Consider the following 23,394-nt stretch of genomic DNA (forward strand, 5'->3'; position numbering starts at 1 on the left):
TTTAGTATTTATAAATATTTTAGTGTTATATTTACTATTTAAATAGTTGTTTAATATGTTTTAAATTAAAGTATATTTAAACTACTTAAAGTATTTAAAAATTCTTTAGAATAGAAAAGATTTCTTTAAGATTAGTATATAGATATATTTAAAAATAAATTCTTTAGAGAAGCTAATATACTTATATATATATTAATAGAATTATATATAGAAGCCTTATTTATAGATTTACAACTTTTTAATATAGTATTATATTTAATTAAATAACTTAAAAACCTATTAATAATTTAACTAAAAAAGGTTATATATAAACTATAGAGTAAATATTAAGAAGAACTAATCTTTTACTTTAAGTAAATTTACTATTATATAACTTTTATTTTAAATAATTAATATTTTTTATATATCTTAGTAATAAGTAAATAATTATTAAATAATTAAATATTTTAACTTTTAATAAAAAGAAATTTATAAAAACTATATATACTATTTTTAAATTATATAGTATACTTATTATTACTATTATAAGTATAAACTAAAAAAAAGTAAAAAAAAAGATTATTATTATTATTACTAGTAAAAAAGTTAAATTTAAAGGAAGTTTATTAACTATTTATATTAGGGAGTTAATATATAGGCGTTATAAATTAATATACAGGCGTCGCTTTTATATAGGCGTTACTATCTAGCGTTTTAATTAGCTAAAAAATCAAGTATATCCCTACTAAGGCGGTAAAGGTAAAGGTATTTATAGTAATATTTTCTTATCTATTTTATTATTTAACTACTTTTAAGTAATTCTCTTTTAAGATTTATAAAAGCGTAAATTACAGCCTCTTTATATCTAGTTTTATAAATCTTAAATAGGCTAACTATACTATATCTCTTATACTATAGATTACTACTTTCTTAAGCAACGTCGTTATATAGGCTTATATTTATCTTTATTACTAAGGAGTATTTCTTATTTATACTGTTGCCTTTAAACACTAGGCTGTAATAGCTGCCTACTTATATTATTACCTATAGTCTTTCTTCTACTAAAAGCACTAGATTAGCTTCTTATTTATTATTAGGATGAAGTTGAAATCTACCTTTAACTTAGCTAAATTATCTTTTATATTAGCCTTACTACTATTAACTTATTCCAGCTTCCTATAAGGCGGCCTTACTTATAACTAACTAAAGCTTAACTAATATAAACTCTATTAGTTTAACTAGCTGGCTAGCTTTTCTAAAGTATAACTAGCTGTAATAAAATAGGTTATATTATACTTTTTAGCCTACTATAGAGAGAAGTTATAATATTTAGGTTAAAGATCTAATAGTATAAATTAAAGGTAGATAACTCCTAAAGGCGCTACTAAAGGTAAACTTCCTACTTACTAAAAGTAGCTAAACTAGCTATCTTTAAGTAGATCTTATAATAATATAAAATACTAAGCTTAACTAAAATAAAATAGTTATTACTATACTCTTTAAGGGGGGTTAGAAATAACCTCTTGCTAGAAGGTATTACCTTTTATATTAGCTAGTATTACTTTCTAATTAATACTAGATAAGTTAATAAAAGTATTATCTAGAGTTTACTAAAGTATTTTAAGCTACTACCTATATACTTTTAGCTTATAAGTATCTTATCTTTTATATAGGTTTATCTAAAGCGTAGCTTCTAATTACTAATTATATCCTATATAATATTAATAAGTTAATATAGGTAAATAAAACTATTAAGAAGATAACTCTTAATATTATTATTACTTAACTTTATACTAGAAGTAATATAAATACTAAAGTTTTAATACTTCTAAATAAAATAGTATACCTATTATACTTTTAAAGGTATATATATTATATAAAGGTATTAAAAAACTAGTTATTAGTTATTAAACTCTTTATAAAGCTTAGTTTAAGCCTTTTAAAAAGTATATTTAGTTTTAATAAATATAATAATCTTCTATATAGTTAAAACCTTATAATAGGTATAAGGAATTACTTTATTTACTAGAGTATTAATATATATTTAGTCTTTATTACTAAGTTTAACTATTAGTTATATTACTTAGTTAATATCCTTTTTATAAGACCTACTAGTATTACTATTATAGCTATAGTCTTTAATTTATTTCTATTTCGCTTTAAGTATAATATTAAAGTTAATATAATAGATATAAAGCTGTTACTAGACTTTAGAAAACTATTTATTTAGTATAGCTTTTATCTACTTATTATAGTCTATAATAATAATAGTAGGTTAGTAAATAAAGTATTATTTAATTAGTTAGTAGATACTTATTAAAAGAAATTAAAACCCTTTTAGTTTATTATTATTAATAAAACTAAATACTATATTAAAGATAAACTTAAAGTAAATCTACCTAATAGCTTAGAATAATAGAAGTTTAAAGTAATTAATATTATATATATTATTAAAGCTAATTACTTTAGAAAACTACTTTTATATTTAAAGATAGTAAGAAAAGGTCTATATAAAGCTAATAAGGCAATTAAGCTTATCTTCTACCTATTTAATAATATATAAGATCTTATATTTATTAAATAACTTAATTAATACTATAGTTAGTAAATACCTACCTAGCTTCTTATAGTTAATTTAAGCTTTAATATTATAAATATCTTACTAAGTAAATATTAATTTAGAAAAATACTTTTAGATAATAGTATATATATTATAAGCTTAAATCCTAACCTACCAGCTTATAGTTTTAACAGCATCTTAAACTAGCTAGGTAAGCCTATAATAAGAAGAGTATATAAATACTTTAAGGCTAAAGCTATAATTATACTAACTATACTAGGTATCTAAATAATAACGTAATAGCTATTTACTTTCCTCTTTAGCTTCTATAATAACCTGCTATTTATAGCTATACTTTTAAAACTTATATTATTAAATACTAACACCTATAATAGGTTTAAAGTTATTAAACTAATTATATTAAAAAGTATATTATATAAGCTAACTTTAAGCTTTATATTTATTCTACTTTATAATATTAAATTTATTAACTTTTATAAAAGTATTAACTTAATTAAATAGCATTTTATAAGTTAGCTTTAGGTTGCTTAAGATTAATAAGTTTAGGATTTCACTTAAAGGAGGAGAGTATAATTTATTACTTTAGGTTTAATAGGAGGCTGTAGTTTAAAAAAACGTTAGACTTTAAAGAGAGTTTTATTAAAGGGGTAAATAAGGTAGTAGGTTTATTTAAAGACTTTATTTATCTTGCTATAGATAGGTATACTTTTATTATTAAAGAAGTATAGCTATTAAGTTTTAATTAAATTTAACAACCTATATAACAAGCTTAAGAATACTATTAAACTATTTTATAGTAGGCTAAAAAGGTTATTAAGATTCTTTATTAAGAGGAGAGTAGCTACGCTTTAGTAAAAGTTATAAGAGAATAATAAGCTAGATAAAGGTTTTACCTTTTAGATCTAAAAAGTAGTATTAGAAATAAAGTCTAGGTTTTATACTAAAATAGTATAGTAGGTAAAATATAAGAAGGCGTATATTTTATATTAATCCTAATAGAAGCTTAATAATAAGGTTGTATTAGCCTTAAGGATTACTAACTCTATAGAATTAGCTAATATTAAGACGGCTGTTTTCTAAAGAGGGAGATAATAGTAGTAGGCTAGATAATAGTAGTATATTATAATTTATTAAGTATTATCGTTTTAAATAAAGAGATTTATTTATAGAAGTATTACTACTAGCTTAACGCTATAAGATATCTTTAATTTCAGCTATAGAAGCTATTATAGGCGTATACTATAGGTTGTATATAGTAGAGCTTTCTATAGGGAAAAAGGGTTAGTTACTTTACTAACATCTAGTAGAATTTAATTATAAAATAATATTTTTTTTAGCTAATTAAAACGCTAGATGGCGACGCCTATATAAAAGCGACGCCTATATATTAATTTACGACGCCTATATATTAACTCCCTTATATTAATACTAATATTAGAATAAATATATTAAACGCTATATAATTATTATATATATACTTTATTTTAACGCTGTTTTAAAACTTAATAAGATAGTATTAATAATATATATGATTAAAAGCATTTTAATTATTCTATATATAATAAATAGTAGTATAATACTTATATATAACTTTTTAAAACTAATTAAGTCTAGTATATAATAAATAAAATTAATTCTAAAAACTAGAGAATTTTATTAATTTTAGTTTATTTCTATATATTTACCTTTTTACTTTAAAATTCATTTTAAAGTATTTACTTTAAATTTATATATTTTAAAAGAAAAACTTATAAAATAACTAATAACTTAAATAATAATAAAACATTCTAGTAACTAGTAATACCTTTAAAATACTTTCTATATATATAAAAGAATTTAAAACTTTATAGATTTTAAAGAGGCTAGTATATAGATTTTTATTTCTTTTTAACTTATTTATATATTTAGTATTTATCTAGACATTTAGAATAGTACTAAAATTAAATAAATTTTATATTTAAATAGAAATTAATATAGTTAGAGGTTTTTATATTATAAATCTAGCTTAAGTATTATAACTTAGAAAACACTACTATATTATATTACTAACTATATAAATATTAAATTTATATATATAAAGAAGTAATTACTTTGTATAACTATAAATTAATAAAAGGAAAAGTATAGAAACTTAAATTTATAAATTATATTAAAACTAAATATTTAAAGTTTAGAATAGTAATCTTTTATTTCTTATTATATACCTTAAATCTCTCTTTTTACTTTATAGGTATAAACTAGATAAGTATGTTTATGTATTATAGCTTATATATATATTCTACTTATTAAGATTATAAGTATAAATAATCTAATTAAATAAGTTATATTCTATATTTTAAATATATAAACTTTTTTTTAGGTATTACTATATAATATAAAGGTAAAGGTATATTTTAATAATATCTTTAATATTATTATATTTAGAAAATAAAATTTATTTTTAAACTACTTAAGTTAAATACAATAGTAAGTTGTATATATTAACCTAAATTTATACTTTTTACCTTTATAATACCTTATTTCTAGTTATAACTATAAGGTATTCTTTTAATAAAAGTTTTATTACTAGCGACTATTTTATATTATTAACTGTTTTTAACTAAATTAAACTATTAATATTTAGTATAGGCTAGAGATACTATATTATAAGGTAATATATACTATAGTTTGCTTCTATAGAGGATAGACTATACTAGACTATTTATAAAGGGCTAGAATATTAACTACTACTAAATAAAAGTTATATTATATTTTTAATTAACCCTACTTAATAAGACTTAAAACTATTTATATAAAAAGTAGCCTTTATTTATAATATCTTTAAAGTTATACTATATAAGTAATATATTAAGTACCTCCTATAAGAAAAAATTAAAATTAAAATTAATAAAAATAAAGATAGAAAATTAAAATATATATTTTAAATAAATTATTTACCTAAATAATTAAAACTTCTTTTATAACTAAATAGTATATAAACTATAGCTAATTACTACTTTTAAGTAGTATAATATAATATATATAAGCCTATAATAGATAGAAAATATTATATAATACTACTAATAACTAGAAATATAAATTTAATATAAAACTAACTATTAAAAGGTATTAACTAATGATTTTATAACTATTTAAATTTAGTTTATATTTATATAAGATATAATTCTTTAATATAAAATAATAAATTATAATATTAATAGTTTTAATAAAACTAAATTCCTAATAGAAATACTATTATATATAAAAGTTATTATAACTTATAACTACTATAAAAGGCTTTATAAAAAGTAGTTTAATAATTTTAAATAGGTTTCTATTATTTAAAGTATATATATAGATAGGTAATATTATCTCTATATATTTTAATAAAAGGAAAATATTATTTCTTTTCTTTTAGTATATCAATAGCTAATTTTCTATTAAATAATATATCTAGTTAAATAAAAGTAGATAAACTATAAATTAAATTAATTTAAATTAATTTAGGTATTTTAATAGATATATAAAGTTTTCTATAAAAAACGCTTTTTAGGTTTTAATCTTTAATAGCTATAATACCTATAAATTTATTAATCTTAATAATTACTATAAAGAATAAAATATTATTAGTTTTAATATACTTTTTAAATTATTATAAAAACTTTAGCTTTTTAGAACTAATTATTTTAATCTACTAAAAGATTTATATTATAAATAATTTATAAAAAAATATAGATTTTATATATTACTAAAGATAGTTTCTTTTTTTTATAGGTTTTTTTACTTTTATAGATAAAAATAATATATAAACTAGGTTCTATTAGGTTAGCTTTATTTTTAAAACTTTAAAGTTATAATTCTTTATTTAGGTTTAAAGCTTAAGATATTAATGTTATTAAACTTATAACTCAATAGCTAAAGCTTTAAAAACTTAAAGATATTTATTATAATATATAAAGCTATATAAATATCTAATTTACTTTAAAAAGAATTAATTAATATTAAAAAAGCTTATTAATATTATAATATAAAGTAGTTAATATATAAGCTAAAGGTATTAGCAAGTTGAAATATAAGTTAGCTTTTTTTAAAGCTAAAACCTATATACTTTATATTATAAAAAAGGTATCAAGTAATAGCTAGAGGGGAAAAAAACGAAGTATATCTTAAAAGGTTACTTAATTTAGCTAAAGTAGAGGTAATCTAGATGAAAAGAGAAGTTATTAAGCCTAGAGGTAAAAATATATCTTAAAGGGGTATTTATATAAAAGTAGAGATATTACCTAGGTAGAAAGTAATATAGCAACTATAGAAAGAAAGAATATAATATATAAACTTAGATAATCTAATTATAAAGTATAGTATTTAAAGTTTTAATACTTTCAACTTTATTATTTTTAACTTTATAATAAGCTAGATTATATTTAATATATTTATAATAAATATTAAAATGTAATTAAATTATATTAAATATTTTAAGTTTTATATAACATTACTTATAAAAGCTATATATAATCTTTTAATCAGTAATAATTATAGAAATTATTATTTTATATAATTTAATATATTTATTAAAAGTTATTATTATACTTTATATATTAACTTCTTTTAATCTAATTTAGGCTTCAGAAATAAGGTATTTTAAGCTCTTTAAGCTAATATATAGTTAATAAAATAGTATATAATATAATAAAGTAATATTTTAATTAAAAAAAACCTTTTTAGAGTTTACAAAGCTTTTATATATAATGTTATAAAAGAAATTAAAGACATTTTAAAGAGTTAAACTTTATTTCTTTATATATAAAAACATTTAATTTAAACTAAATAGTAAATTATATACTTTAATCTCTTTAGAGTTATATTAATAATCTTAATATTATAGATTTTTTAAATACTAATTAATCTAACTAAAACATCTTTATAATTAAACCGTATTAAAGTTTAAATTTAAAACTATTAAAATACCTCTTTAACTTTAATTTTTAAATTTATAAAGTATTTAATATTAAATATATATAGGTTTATATATTTAATTACCCTTTTAAAACCTAGAATTTAAATTTATTTTAAAGAAAACAACTTATTTAACTATTTCTAGAGAGCTAAAAAAAAATATACTTTAAATTAAGAAGCAGCTTTACTATAGCTAATATAGACGATATTTAATTATTACTTAAAGCGGTTTTATATATTTATAGGAAAATACATTAAAGTAATCGTACTAAACTAGAGATATAAATAAGCAGCTAGTATATAGCTTTTAATATAAGTTTTAATATTACTATAAAGAAATATAATAAATATATAGTATAGTAATTATTATACTTAATATAATTAACAAGCATTTAATAATAACTTTAGTAAATAGCTATTAACTATAATTATTTTTATTTAAGATTATAAATAACAAGCTATTTTAGTTAATATAACTTATAAACGTATTATTATTATTATTATTATTATTATTATTATTATTATTATTATTATTATTATTATTATTATTATTATTATTATTATTATTATTATTATTATTATTATTATTATTATTATTATTATTATTATTATTATTATTATTATTATTACTATTAACTATATATTATTAAAGCTAGTAGTATACTTTTTTCTAATAGGTCTATTGGTAATTACACTTTTTTTAATTTCTAACTATAAAAAGAATATAATCTAAAATAGTTGAAGTATTAACTATTTATAAAACATTATATAATTAAATTATTAAATTAAAATTAAAATAAATATTAGTTATAATGCTATTAAAATACTTTATAAATAATTATTTAAATAAAATATAATATTAACTATATATAATTTTATAGATAGTAGCTTAATATATATAATATTTAAAAGATTAAAATAGTATAAAAGTAGCTTGAACTACTTTTTAAGAGTTGTAAAATTATAATTAGTAGTACTAGTCTATTAATTAATATCTTTACTTAGTAAAAGATAAAAATAAAATCTAAATTAATAATCTTAAAAATACCCTATAAATATATAGAAAAACACTAGACTATAATATAAGTAATAAGCTTTAAAGTATTAACTTATAAATAATAGTATACTATTAATTATATAAAACAATAAAAATAGTAATCTTTTAATTCTTTAGCTAAGTTATTATTTTATAGGATTTTTATTCTCTAAGCTTTTATAGAGACTTTAAATCTTATATAGGCTTATAAGATTTTACTAATTAGAGAAGTAGACTCTTTATATAGTTAGTACCTATAAGTAGGTAAATTAATTAATAATATAAATAGTATTACTATATTAATACTTTATATATTTATAATTTATAGTTATTTATTAGTTTCTAGTTTATAAACTAGATTAAAAAATATTTATATACGTTATAAATAATATAAAGGTTTAAATTATTTTCTATAAAGGTTAATACTATTTAAAAATATTTTTCACTATATAAATAAATATATAAATATATTAAAACTTATTAAAAAAGCTTTTATTAATCTTTAATCTTTTAAATATAATTTAGATTACTATGAAATATTAGTAATATAAAGTTATATTAGTTATTTAGTTTATTTAGTTTTATTATAGTTAAAGTAAAGTTTATTTTATTTTATTATTCTTAATAATATTAATATTACGATAGTATTTATTTAATGTAAATATACTATTTAGTAGGTAGACATCTTTAATAACCTATATAATTATATTCTTTATTATAAATAAATATAAATATATATTTACTAAGTATTAGCTTTTTAAAACTTTAACTATATTTAATTTAAAGAGGTATTTATTTAGTAAAACTATTATTATATTTAAAATTAAAAATAGTTATTATTTTAATTAACTTAATATATATAACGTATATATATAGTAAGCAACGTATTATAGTAAGTAGTATATATCTACTACATTTTATACTTTTTACCTTTATAAAATCTTTCCTTTATATATAACTATAGATTCTTCTTTAAATTAAAGTTGTATTATCCTTATAATTAAAGCTATTAAAAAAGACCTAAAACTATCTATATAAAAAGTTTTCTTTATTTATAATATCCCTAAAGTAATACTCTATTACTAATATATTAGATAACTACTATAATAAGAAATATAATTAAATTTAATAAAGATAACTATAATAGAAGAAACTATAGTTCTTAAATAAATTATCAACTTAATTAATTAAAGATTTCTATTATAACTTAACGACATATAAAATATAACTAATTCTTTTTTAATAAATATAGTATAATATATATTAAACTATAATAGGTAGAAAACTTTATATAATATTAACTGTAATGAAAAAGTCGTTTTTAATATAAAATTAACTATTAAAAGGGATTAGTTAAGGATCCTATAATTATATAGGCCTAGTTTATATTTTTATAAAATATAATTATAATTATAAAATATAAGATTATAATATTTATAATTTTAATAAGACTAGATTCTTAATAATAATACTATTATATATAAAGGTTATTATAACCTTTAACTACTATAAAAAGCTTTATATAAAGCAGCCTAGTAATTATAAATAGGTTTCTATTATTTAAAGTATATATATAAATAGCTAATTTTCTACTAAATAATATATCTACTTTAATAAAAAAAATAAACTATAAATAAGATTAACTTAAATTAGTTAAAATATTTTAATAAGTATATAAAGTCTTATATAAAAGGCGTTTTCTAGCTTTTAATTCTTAATAGCTATAACAACTATAAATCTACTAGCTTTAATATTTACTATAAGGAATAAATATTATTACTTTTTATATATCTTTATATTTATTATATAACCTTTAACCTCTTAATATTAGTTGTTTTAATCTACTAAAGGCTTTCTATAATAAAGAAATTAAAAAGATAATATAGATATAGATTTTATATATTTTTAAAGATAATTTCTTTTCTATATTTAATATACCTTTTTTTTCTTTTATAGGTAAAATAAATATATAAGTAGGTTTCTAATAGGCTAGCTTTATAGCTTTTAATTCTAAAATTATTACTTTTTATCTAGATTTTAAACTAAATATATTTATATTATCTAACTTTTAGCTAAAAAGCTAAAGCTTTTAAGACTTAAAGATACTAATTATAATATATAAGGCTATATAAAGCTTTATTTTACTTATAAAAAAGGATTTATTAATATTAAGGTAGCTAACTAACACCTCTATATAAAGTAGTTAACTTATAAGCTAAGGATATTAGTAAGTTATATATAGGTTAGCTCTTCTTAAAGCTAAAAATTATAGGTTTTATATAATAAATAAGGTATTAAGTAAATACTACAAGGTAAAAAAAAACCAACTATATCTTAAAGGGCTACTTAATACAGCTAAAGTAGAGGCGATTTAGATAAAAAAGGGAATTATTAATACTAAAGGTGAAAATATACCTTAAGGGGGTACTTATATAGAGGTAAAAGAATTAAGTAGGCGGTAATATAGTAATTACAAAAAGACTAGATATAACGTATAAACTTGCTAGGTAGTTTAGAAGACCTCTAAAAAAGAGGTTAATAAGTAGTTTTAATTAATTTTATATAATATAGCTTAATTAACTTATATAAGTAGTAGGAGGGTATTAAAGAGTATATTACTTACTATAATATATTACTTACTATATATATATTACTTACTATATATATATATATATTATATAATATTAAATAAATATAAATGCTACTTATATTATATTAAACGTAATAATCTATATAAACTAATATATATATTATATATAATTTAGCTTATATAGCTAATATAGTTAATTAGTAGAGTTAAGTTAAGTTATCTAAAAAGAAATAAATTTCTTTAACCTAAAGTAGGCTAATCTAATAAAGTTAGCTTTTAAGCTCTAAGTAGTTAAAATAAGCCTTTTACTATAAGTATCTATATAGGCTTATATAGCCTATATAACTCTACCAGTTAATATACTTAATACAGCCTATTAAAAACGATTTTATATTTTATATAAAGTATATAATAAAACCTTAAAAGAACTAATATTATAACTTTTTAATCTATTAATAATTATCTTTATATTATATTTAATATAATTAATAAACTACTTTACTATTAAAAATTTAATATAAAGTATAACTAATTATCTTAAACTTAAATTAAATTTATTTATTATAATACTTTATACTAATAACTAGAATTAAGTTAATATATATATTATAGCGCTAGTAGAGTATATATAGAGGGCTGCTAGATAAAGTTGACCTTATAACTATATAATAAAGTATATAACTAGAAACTATTTACTACAGCCTATAAGGAAATAGCTAGCTAGTCTAGCTAATATAATAGTAAGTAATTTTTAGTATTTATATTTTAGTTAAATAGATACTTTAAATAGTATATTATATTTAAAGTTAATATATAGGCGTCGTATTTATATAAGCGTTATAGTTTAGCTTTCTAATTAGTAAAAATACTAAGTATATCTCTATTAAAGCGGTAAATACATTTATAGATAATACTTTTATTAATATATTAAATATATTAATAAAAGTATTACCTAGAGTTTATTAAAGTATCTTAAACTACTATCTATATACTTTAAGCTTATAAATACTTTATTTTCTATATATATCTATTTAAAGTATAGCTTTTAATTTCTAATTATATTTTATATAATATTAAAAACTTAATATTTACTACTATTATTACTTAAATTTATATATAAAAGTAGTATAAATACTAAAGTTTAAATACTTTTAAGCAAGTAGTATACTTATTATACTTTTAAAGTACATATATTATATAAATATATTAAAAACTAGTTATTAGTTATTAAATATTTTATAAAGTTTATTTTAAAGCCTTTTAAATATATATTTAGTTTTAAGAAAATAATAATCTTTTATATAGTTAAAACTCTATAACAAATATAAAGAATTATTTATCTACTAAAGTACTAACATATATTTAGTCTTTATAATTAAATTTAACTATTATTTATATTATTTAGTTAATCTTATTTAAATTAAACCTACTACTACTACTACTATTATAGCTTTAGTCTTTATTTTATTTTTATCTAATTTTTAATATAGTCTAAAAGTTAATATAATAAATATTAAGTAATTATAACTTTAAAAATTCTTTATTTAGTATAGCTATTATATATTATTATAGTCTAAAATAATAATACCATATTAATATATAGAGTATTATTTAATTAGTTATTAAATAATTATTAAAAGAAATTAAAACTCTTTTAGTATTTTATTAACAATAAAGCTAAAATACTATATTAAAGATATACTTTAACTAAATCTATTTAGTAGTTTAAATAATAAAAGTTTAAAGTAATTGATATTATATATATAATAAGCTAGAATAGTAGATAACTATAAAACAGTAATCTTAGAGGTAAAATTATATATATTTATAATAATGCCTTCTCTTAAGACAGCTTAAGGCAGCCTTATATACTATAATAGGTAAATAGTTAGCTAGGTAGATAGCTATAGGATTAGCTAATAGTATAGCTTTAAGGTTAACTAATAAGATAGCTATAGAGTTAGCTAATTATATACTATTAGGTAGTATATACTTATTCTATATTATAGTAAAGCTAGTTCTTCTAGCTGGCTAGCTTTATATATATTAAATATTATCAAAAGTAATTATGTTTAAAAAAATACTTTTATATTTAAATATAGAGAAAAAAGTATATAAAGCTAATAAAGCAATTAAACTTATTTTCTATCTATTTAATACTATATAGGATTTTATATTTGTTTAATAACCTAATTAATATTATAGTTAGGAAATATTTATTTAGCTTTTTTATAGTTAATTTAATCTTTAATATTATAGATATTTTATTAAATATATATTAATTTAAAAAATACTTAGAAATAATAGTATATATATATTATAAGTTAAAATTTTAAGCTCTTAGTTTACTATTTTAATAGTATTTCTAACTAGCTAGATAAGTCTATACTAAAAACAGTATATTAATACTTTAAAGCTAAAGCTATATATATATTAATTATATTAAATATTAAAATATTAAATAATATCTATTTACCTTTTTTTAAGCTCTTATAATAACTTATTATTTATAGCTATATGTTTTTAAAAGATTTATACTATTAAATACTAATACTTTTAATTAGTTTAAAGTTATTAAACTAATTATATTAAAAAGTATATTATATAAGTTAGCTTTAAGCTTTATCTTTATTTTACTTTATAATATTAAATCTACTAATGTTAATAATAATATCAACTAAATTAAATATAGCTTTATAAGTTAGCTTTAAGCTATTTAAAATTATAGATTTAATATTCTATTTAAAAGAGAGAAAAATAGTTTCTTACTTTAAGTTTAATAAAAGGCTATAGTTTATAAAGATATTTAATTTTTAAAAGAGTTTTATTAAAGAGCTTAAAAGAGTAGTAAGTTTATTTAAAGACTTTATTTTTTTACTATAGATAGATATACTTTTATTATTAAAGAAAAATAACTATTAGGTTTTAATTAATCTTAATAACCTATATAATAAACCAAAAAACACTATTAAACTCTTTTATAGTAAGGTAAAAGGGTTATTAAATTTCGTTACTAAAAAGAAAGCAGCTATACTTTAATAAAAGTTGTAAAAGAATAATAAACTAAATAGAGGTTTTACACTTTAAGTTTAAAAAGTAGTATTAAAGATATAATCTAAATTCTATATTAAAAATAATATAATAGATAGTATATAACATAATATAATAGATGGTATATAACATAATATAATAGATAGTATATAAAATAATATATATTTTATATTAACCTTAATAGAACTTTAATAATAAAGTATATTAACCTAAAGATTACTAACTTTATAAAATTAGTTAATATTAAAATAGCTACTTATTAAAGAGAGAGAAAATAGTAGTAGGTTAGATAATATTAAAATATTATAATTTATTAAGTATTATTATATTTAAGAAGGAAGTTTATTAATAAAAGTATTACTTCTAGCTTAACCCTATAAAATATCTTTAATTTTAGCTATAGCAGCTATTATAGATATATATTATAAGTTATATATAGTAGGGCTTTCTATAAAGAAAAAGAGTTAAATACTTTATTAACATTTAGTAGAATTTAATTATATTATCTTTATTATTTATTTATTTATCTACTTATAGCCTATTAACGATATAGAAAGATTACTTCCTTTTTATCTAGTAGAGAAAACTATATAGGTAATCCTACTAGGTGAAAACCCCTCTCTAGCTTCCTTACTTAACTATATACTATTTATAGTTTTACCTAATATAGCTACTATTATTTAGGCTTCTAGTTTATTATATTTACTTAAGCTTATTATATTTACTTAAGCTTATTTTATTTATTTCTATCTTATAAGGCCTCTTTAAGGCCTTAAGCCATCTAGAGCTACTACTTTAGCTTTTTATCTCTATAACTTGTCTATAGTAGATAGAATAAAGCCTTATTATATAAGGTATTAGGCTTTAATTTATAGGCTAATCTACTAGTAGATTTATTTCTTCTACTTCTAGAAGTAGAAATAGCTTCTATTAAATATATACTTATACTGCTAGAGGTAGTATCTTATATAAGTTTAGCTAAAGGTTTTAATATAGCTTGCTGTTACTAATTAAAAGTAGATAAGCAACCTTTATATATAGGTTTTCTAGGCCTACTGTTTCTATAGTTCTTAACTAATTATAGTTTAACCAGCTAGATTAAAGTTGTTAATAAGATTATAATATAGTACTTTTTCTTTCTAGTAAGGTAGGCTTATAACCTTCTTTATATAGGCTTTTACTACTAACTATATATAGTAATTAGCTAGGTATAAAATGTTTATACCTACAGCTAAGTTTAAACTAGCAACTTCTAGAAAAAGGTAGAACCCTTTTATAGCTTATACTACTAAGCTATATAGGCTAATTATATTAATAATATTATCTCTAACTAAATAAAACGCTAAATAGTAATACGTATATAAAAGCAACGCCTATATATTAATTTATAACGCTTATATATTAACTTATATTATTTTATTATTTAAAATAAATCAAATAATATATATACTATAATAAAATTAGTTAATTTAAATTAATAGTATTAAAGTATTTCTATTTTAAAGTATTTAAATAGTTTCTCTTTTATACTTTCTCTTAAATTTAAATTATTCTAGTTTTACTATTATAAGTTATACTTATAAACTTTATTTTAATTATTAGTCTCTATTTATATATTTTACTTTATATTAATTTAGTTAATTTAATTAGTAAACTAGTAATAGTTATATACTTTATTATTCTTTATTTTAAAGATATTAGCTTTATATTAGCTATATTTTTACTAGTTTTTACTTTAAATATATAGTATAATTACTACTTAATATACTTTAAATATATAAATAGTAAACAGTAAATTTTAATATAGTTAATATAGTATATATATATATATCTATAGCTCTACTTAGTATTAATAAAATAAAAAAATAAAAAACTAGAAAAGCCTATATTACTTAGTTTAAATATCTTAAGAAGTTAAACTTTAATTTAAAGTATATTAATTATTTACTAAAAGTACTATAATATAGTTACTATATATACTATAAGTTACTTTTAATAAAGTAAATATTATAGGTATTTAAAGATTAGTTAACTACTATATTAAATAGTATAAATTTTATAATAAAATAAAGTATATCTAGCTATTTTATAAATACTATAGTTATTATTAATATTAATTATTATAACTATATATAGTATTTTTTAAAGTTATCTATAATCATTTCTTATTATTATTGTTTTTCTATTTACTTTTTTTCTTTATTATTAATAGTATTTTAATTTTAATTTTAAAAACTCTATTATAAATTTAATTAAGAAAGCAGGAGGATAGTGTTTATACTATAAATTTAATGTAAATTAGTCTACATCATCAGCACTTGTTTCTGCCTCGTGAGGAGAAGGTCCCATTTGCTTCCTAGCCTCATCTAGAGCCTTGGCCTCGTCGTGGGAGTCATGTTGGTCTTTAGTAGGTATAGGTAAGTCGTTCGTCTTGGCTCCCTCCGCGCCGACCTTGAGACTGCCGTCTTCGTTAATGTCGTCTGCTAGATACAGCGTGAAAAGAACGACGAGGTATACGTCGCCGCTCGTCCGGTTTCGAAGTACATATCTAAGCTGGTGTGAGCGCTTAGGCCCCTCTTCCCTGCGCAGAGTAAGAATGACATGAGAAATGTAAACTAGAACATATGTAGCATGGTATTGCTTTGCTGAATCTTGCCCTCACATCCAACAGTACGAGTTGGCAACGACTACATTGCTTTATGAACAGTGGATGACATAGTTGGACTTGCGAAGAATGAAAAGTAGAGAATATCCTAAAGTGACGAGGGAGGAGAAACTTACCGAAGACCTTGTCCGTCCCAGTATTTCATAATGGCGAGCTGGAAGCCTGGCAGACGGAGTGCTAAGTTGGCAAAGTCAAGGTAGGGGTTGAAGAAGTCCATGCCATAGGTCTTTCCATATTCAAACAGCCACTGTTCTTTGCTCTCTTTGCGCAGCGCCCACTTCATGCGCTCCTTGGAGGTGGCAGGTGCCCCGATGTTCTCTCGCGCTTCTAAGCCTGCTTCATCGCCGCCTTCATCAAACCAAAGACCGCCCTTTTGATCATCCTGGACTCCGGGTCCCACATGAATCGTGTTGAATGAACTCAGGGCAGGGCCGTAGAGATGCGGAACGTCGGCGTACGCATCTCCGTCAAGGCCGGGATCGATCCACCATTTGACGATGTTCAGAGCCGTGTTAAAGCCTGGTGGCAGGCGGTCGCGGATAGGATGGTCAAAGTCGTTACCGAACTGCAAATCTAAAGCCGAAATGCCCCCAGCTGAGGCAACCGCAGGCTTCTTTGGTGTGAAACGGAATGAGATGCTGTACTGGTCCTTGTTGGTGGCATGAGGCTCAGTGGAAAAGTAGGGTGAAGTCTCGGGGGACTTGCGTGGCAGACCGGTGTAGTTTTGGATTCGGACATTGAGCTCGATGTCTGCTAGAGCACTGCTGATCTTGGTGGGCTGCGGCTGATTGACGGGAATCTCAACTTGGGAGTCTACATCGTATCCTGGACCAGCTGTCACCCGAAGGATGTACTTTTCAGCCATGGTGATATCTGGGCTGAGCCTACGTGTTCCGATGAGAGGCTGTATCACAAGGGATCAAAGGGCTTGGGGTTCAAACTTTTTAAGCTGAGGAGTATTAAGGTAGGGAGCCAGTTGAAGATGACCAGTCGAAAGTACGAGTGACGTGAGGTCGTTTCCGTGCGCGAACTGTATAGCAGTGTGTCAATTATTGAGTGACGAGGGAACCGTTCAAATGAATTTAGATGTCGACGGTAGGGCGAGTTAGGAGCTGAGGGAGATTATGGGAGTCTAGCATAGGTGAGGTCATAGGCCGAACTATAATGATTTAGGAAGGATAGTTGATGTCTTGGAGTGAAGTGGAATAAGCTTAAATGTCAAGCATGGAGGCACACCTTCAGGTGTCATCAAAACGTCTTGAGATCGGCTGGGAGGCGATGCACCTTGGCAAATGCTTAATAGTGGGAAGGACAAGGGGAGCAATGACGTTGTGATGAGACACTAAAATAATGTACCTTGTCCGCTTTATTAGGGTACTAAGCAGTGCGACCTTTGACTTGCACCTGTCCCCGCTCTTTGGCGTGGTTAACTTACCTCATCCATGCACCTCAACTCAGGCAGGGCACATAAAGTAGTGATTGCCAGAACTGCTCTTTGATTATGAAGCTTGCCTACCTACTGAGTGTCTGGAATAAAGATGGTAGATGGCGGGCAACGTGGATGCACCAAGTATGCATTTATACCGAACAATATAAATGCAAGAAATCGCTCTATCCGTTTGGCGGGGTACGTGGCGGGGTACGTGGCGGGGTCGTGATTCAATGAGCATAATGATTAACCTACCGCGCTTGTCATCAGACTTACTCCAAGTTTCCAACCCACTGAAAAAGTAGAAGAGAAGAGCCTCGGTGTAAGTTACTTTAAGTTTTGCCTTGCCATTTGATGCCTTCGTCTTCACGAACTTCCGCTTCCCACCAATGAGGCAGGCTCCATTTGAAAGGAGCTGACGTCCGAAAGAAGCGTTGCCTTGACGGGTTTACCTTACTCCTACTGTGCTTGCGGCAGTAACCCACTACTGTCCAACGCAGGCAGCCGTGGGTTCGTCGAGTGCGAGGAATCCAGCACCTCAATTGCCCGATTCACGCTATTAGTTTGAGTTGCGTATATATATCCAATCGAAGAGGTGCACCACAGCGTCATTGTGGCCGCAAATATTCCGGTATAATGATCACCCATGTAATAGCAACCAAAGATTTGCAGTATTGTTTCTAATTATCGGCATCATTTCAGTCTGGCTTATTGAACAAAAGGCTAATGGTTCGTGGCTCCAGTCCTGGTATGTAGGCTTTTGATTTATTGTTTCCCCTTTCAAGAAGTCCCGGTAAGAGTACATATATTTGAGCTACCCATGACACCAGCTGATTGCCAGCACCCCAGAATCAATGATTACGAATATCATACCGAACGTTAGACTGACAAGCCGAAACATTGCTCTTCATATTCAACTGCCAGCCGCATGGTCACAGCATCTACCCCGTAACACAGATAATAATGCAACATGCGACATTATTGCGGAGGTCATATCGTGGATCTGTCAACCAAAATGGTATCATTTGGCATCCTGTAGCCATATTTCACAGTCTTGCATTACTGCCCACCCCTACCTGGTATTGATTTAACGGCTTGGTGGTTACTGTTGGGGGATCAGGTATAGGGGAACTGCCTCCATTAGCCGTCATACCTTTGTGATGCACGTGGCCAGCCTCACTTCTTATAGAACCAACAGTCCGTTTTCCCGTTTGAGAGGTAGGTAATGCCTATTCACATGTAGCCGATATCTAAGTGGATCCTATTGTTTACATCGGCTCGTCCTTGTCTTCATTGGTTCACTTCCTGAATAGACTTATGCATGTATATAAGTGGGCGAAAGAAAAAGCCTAACACGAGTGTTCTATTTGAGCAACCGAAAATTATTCTCTGTGAAGGCGGTTGTAATATATCGACTGAACCCTGCGTGGCCTCACTGGCAGAGGAAGATGGATATCATCAGAGAGCGGGTTACACACACTTGCAATTCGGGAATTAAAACAACTGATAACTAACTACTTTCAAGCCCCAATATACAAAGTCAACCGGCATTGATACAAATAAACAATGGCTAAGGAGAACTAGGGTCTGGTGTTTATTGAAAGCAATATTTTAGTTAACGAGTAGAGACGATAACGGAGCGCAGGCAAATCCCGCACCGCATAGCATCTAGCAAACCAAAGCTGCGCCACCAGGGGCCTTGTAGTTTTGAGGAACGGGATAGTATATGTTTACCACTAGCCCAGGGTCATTTGGGCTATAGGCACCGGGGAACGACATGAGGCTGGGTTTGTACGTCCCTGTGCCGCTACTGACTCTGAGCTGGGCGCATGAGATGTATAGCTGCGCACCGCCAGGGCTGCTGGCGCTGTGTAGAGCGACGTGCTCGACACGGAGGAAGTACTCGCCGTTTTCGAGGCATTTGGGAATTTGGACGTTGAGGGTTGTTTTGCCTATATTAATTTCTTGTCAACGCGAACTTGCATTGACTTACGGCCGGAGAAGCACAAACCTGTTGTTGGCCAGGTCAAGCCACCAGAGGTGACTGTTGGCCCATCACTGTATATTTTGAACCAAACTTTGCCATTGCCATCCCAGTTTGTGACACTGACCCCGGCTGGTGCCTTGGCCATATAGAAGTTCACAGGCCCCGGATGAGAGACGGACGCTTTGGCGTTGAATCCTAGATTATGATGTCGGGTTAGATGAAAGTGATACCAGGGGAATAGGGTTGGACGAACCAATAGTGGAACCTGCCGTAACATCCAAGACTTTGGCTCCTTGATTACCAGGTGCTAATTGGTAACATGTCATCTGCGAGCTGGTGACATCCGTGACTGGTCCGTTGGATTGGAAGTTTGCCGTCTTTCTAACAACCTCCCAGTCCTGCGTAGTCTTGCCGGTATAAGTGACAGACGGAAAAACGTCTGTACAGTTTGATTTATGACAACATCCACTGAGAGGTCTCGGAGTTCCACTTACAATGGGCTGAGGCGAAGGAAGCCAATATCAGAGCTGCGGAATAGAACTTCATACTGAATGGCTTGGCTGCAAAAGGGTAACAGGGGTGTTATAGCTAGGCAAGAATGGCAGGTAGGAGCGTGTTTATGTGAAAGGTGGAAATATCCCAAAGAGAGATGGGGTAGGCAGGTAGGTGGGCGAGGTCTTATACACAACACACATGCTTAGATGTTCCGGGCCCATTCAAAATGGTATGTTATACAAAACATGTCCATAGCCTGTGAAACGTAAGTTCAATACCTTTCCCAATGTGGGCAACCATGCCAATTGGCGTGCCGATGATAGAACAGCCGACGGTTAAAGTCATCCGCCAGTAAACAACGACTGCCATATCCAATTAATATTGGCCCGCCCGACACTAATATCAAAGTGTGGTCTGGTGAGATATAAGGTCATATGCCCATGATCCCGATTGCTGAGAGGTGCCAAAGACGATGGGAGGCGGGGTGAGTGGGTATCCTTCGGTGCTCGAGACCTTCTTACCATCCATACACATTCCCATCACCATGCATACATAGAACTACCGATGCAGGACGGAAGACTACCAGACGAACGCAAGAAAATCGCTTTTAGGCAGTTTGAAAAGCCCTGTTGCGATTGGTACCCCGGTCCTTTTGCAGTTGGCCATCCCCCATACCTACCTACTCACGCGGTTTAGATTCGCCACGTTTTCGGCATTGAAGTAATGTGAACCTGGGTTTAAAGCCGAGACTTCTTGAGATCCTCAATGTCTTTTTCATCCTGGCTTCATCTTTCCCAAAATTTCGCTGTTCTTGGGTCGTTCATATACTATGCTGATTGTCAAAACCAGCGCCGCGCTGCCCGCGTCTATTCTGCAAAAGCCGAGGCCCGCGGCCGATCTCCCAGTTGACTCCTCACAAACGCGAAGAATAACCGGATTAGTATAACGCTGATGTCCCACACGCTCCTCTTGTAGTGGCCTTGTCGCATTCCCGCAATAGATCAAATAAGTTTCTTGATAGTTCGTGAAATACCCTTTTCTGATCCTTCATGTACCATGTTTCCTTCTTGATCATTGTCTTGCATTGAGGTTTAGACCCAACCAGGGAGGTTTCTCTGTACGGGTTCTCTTGCTCTCCCCGCCCTCTACTTTCATGAAAGCCCCCATGAGCCTTGTTGTATTCGTGAATGACCACGTGAAAGCCTGGAAGCAAGAGACTAACAGCCTGCGGTCTTGAGGTCCGGCGGGGCGTTATTGATTTCCAAACTGGAAGAGAATAGTTCTGCGTCGGCGACAGCAACCTTCAGCTGTTTCAGACGTTCCACAATCGAATCTGCTCGCTCTATGAGAAGCTCGCATTTCAGAAGAAGTATACGGCCTTCCTTGCTGAGGTTTTCCTTGTGCTCATTTAGTGAAGTGCTGAGTTTTGGAATACAGCAGGCTAGTAATGACTGAAGGTCGACGAGAATTGCTGTAATGATGGACGGCGAAGACCGGGGCGAAGGGGTGAAAGAACCGACTCGGAGCTCAGGTACCACGAACTGATGAGGTTGAACTCCCTGCTGCGTAGCGACCGTAAGAAACTCGAAACATACTTGAGCATGGCAAAAAACGATCTCCATGACATCTGCGCAACGATAGTGGCAGCAGAGTAAGAGGTTCAACAGCGGATAATCGATCTTTGATGCCAGTTGCGCTGCGGCCACAAAGGGGTCACTGTTGAGACCAATATGAGACCTGTAGGTATGCATACAATCCGAGATACTGCAATCAGGAGTCGAGTGCTGTTTGATAGCCAGTGCGATGGTGTTGGGATAGATGTCGATAAGTTTCTGGGTCTGGCTGAGCATCAACTCGATTGACTGCTTATGACTATAGGTCTTGGAAATTTCGAGGCAGTACTCTTTGAACTGCGGCCCAGGAACGTGAAACTCGGAAACGGGAGGGAGGCTCTTCATGGCTTCATCAAGCGAGGCCATGATTGTAGACAAGTCCTGAAGGCATCGAGTCCGAGGATCAACGGTGTAACGGGGTAGAGTTGCCTTGTCAAGAGAAGGGACTCTATCGGGTTGTCGAGGGCCAGGAAAGCCCACAAGATGATCAAATGAAAACGCCTCCCAGTCAAGATTGGTCGTCTCATCGGAGAGAGGTAGAGTATCCAATACTACGGGGAGGTCCTGAGATATCGGGAGGGTCCCTACAGGGCTGTAGACACATGCGGCTCCAGCCTTGGAGCAACGTGTGCAAATGGCATTGCCGAATTGTTTCGGGCAACGCAATTTGTGAGCGTGGCATCGGTCACAGCTCTGACGATTCTGACGAGGGCGAGGGGCCATGGCGGGTCAACCTCTGTCGTTTCTGCAGCTAGATTTCACGCTGTAGGCTGTCTGTCCATGGGTATTGCCCTTGGTGCTTCAGTCTACTTCTGACCTACGAGTTCTTGGGGGAGCCAAGTAATGAGAAGGAAGACTGTTGTCGCGATGGCGCCAGAATGAACCCATGGCCAAGCTGCCTTCTGGCACTGGTATTGGATGCGCTGAATGGCGAAGGATGCAATGTGGAGGATCCAAGGGGGGGCAAACGGGAGGAGAAGGGGGAGAAGGTACCTGTCCAAAGTAGTTCCGGCCCAATTCACGGTGAGTTGGA

General features: G+C 26.6%; 3 protein-coding genes across 3 annotated transcripts; all 3 read right to left on the bottom strand.

Moving 5' to 3' along the window:
- Window positions 1-16,470: 16,470 nt before the first annotated feature.
- On the bottom strand, window positions 16,471-17,702 carry EsH8_VII_000251 (DUF1769 domain-containing protein; the record flags this gene model as incomplete). The annotated part of the gene is made up of 2 exons (XM_083270384.1): window positions 16,471-16,720; window positions 16,954-17,702. The coding sequence occupies 2 exons, from the start codon at window positions 17,700-17,702 to the stop codon at window positions 16,471-16,473; spliced, it is 999 nt and encodes a 332-aa protein (XP_083127941.1).
- Window positions 17,703-19,934: 2,232 nt separating this feature from the next.
- On the bottom strand, window positions 19,935-20,799 carry EsH8_VII_000252 (lytic polysaccharide monooxygenase auxiliary activity family 9 protein; the record flags this gene model as incomplete). Its single annotated transcript, XM_083270385.1, has 4 exons — window positions 19,935-20,218; window positions 20,278-20,448; window positions 20,507-20,692; window positions 20,748-20,799. 4 exons carry the CDS (start codon window positions 20,797-20,799, stop codon window positions 19,935-19,937), a joined length of 693 nt encoding a protein of 230 aa, XP_083127942.1.
- Window positions 20,800-21,965: 1,166 nt separating this feature from the next.
- EsH8_VII_000253 (Zn(II)2Cys6 transcription factor domain-containing protein) lies at window positions 21,966-23,084 on the bottom strand (the record flags this gene model as incomplete). The annotated part of the gene is made up of 1 exon (XM_083270386.1): window positions 21,966-23,084. One exon carries the CDS (start codon window positions 23,082-23,084, stop codon window positions 21,966-21,968), a length of 1,119 nt encoding a protein of 372 aa, XP_083127943.1.
- Window positions 23,085-23,394: the final 310 nt, after the last annotated feature.

This window comes from Colletotrichum jinshuiense, chromosome 7, assembly GCF_051148585.1.
Source record: "Colletotrichum jinshuiense chromosome 7, complete sequence".
In the NCBI taxonomy this organism is placed as follows: domain Eukaryota; kingdom Fungi; phylum Ascomycota; class Sordariomycetes; order Glomerellales; family Glomerellaceae; genus Colletotrichum; species Colletotrichum jinshuiense.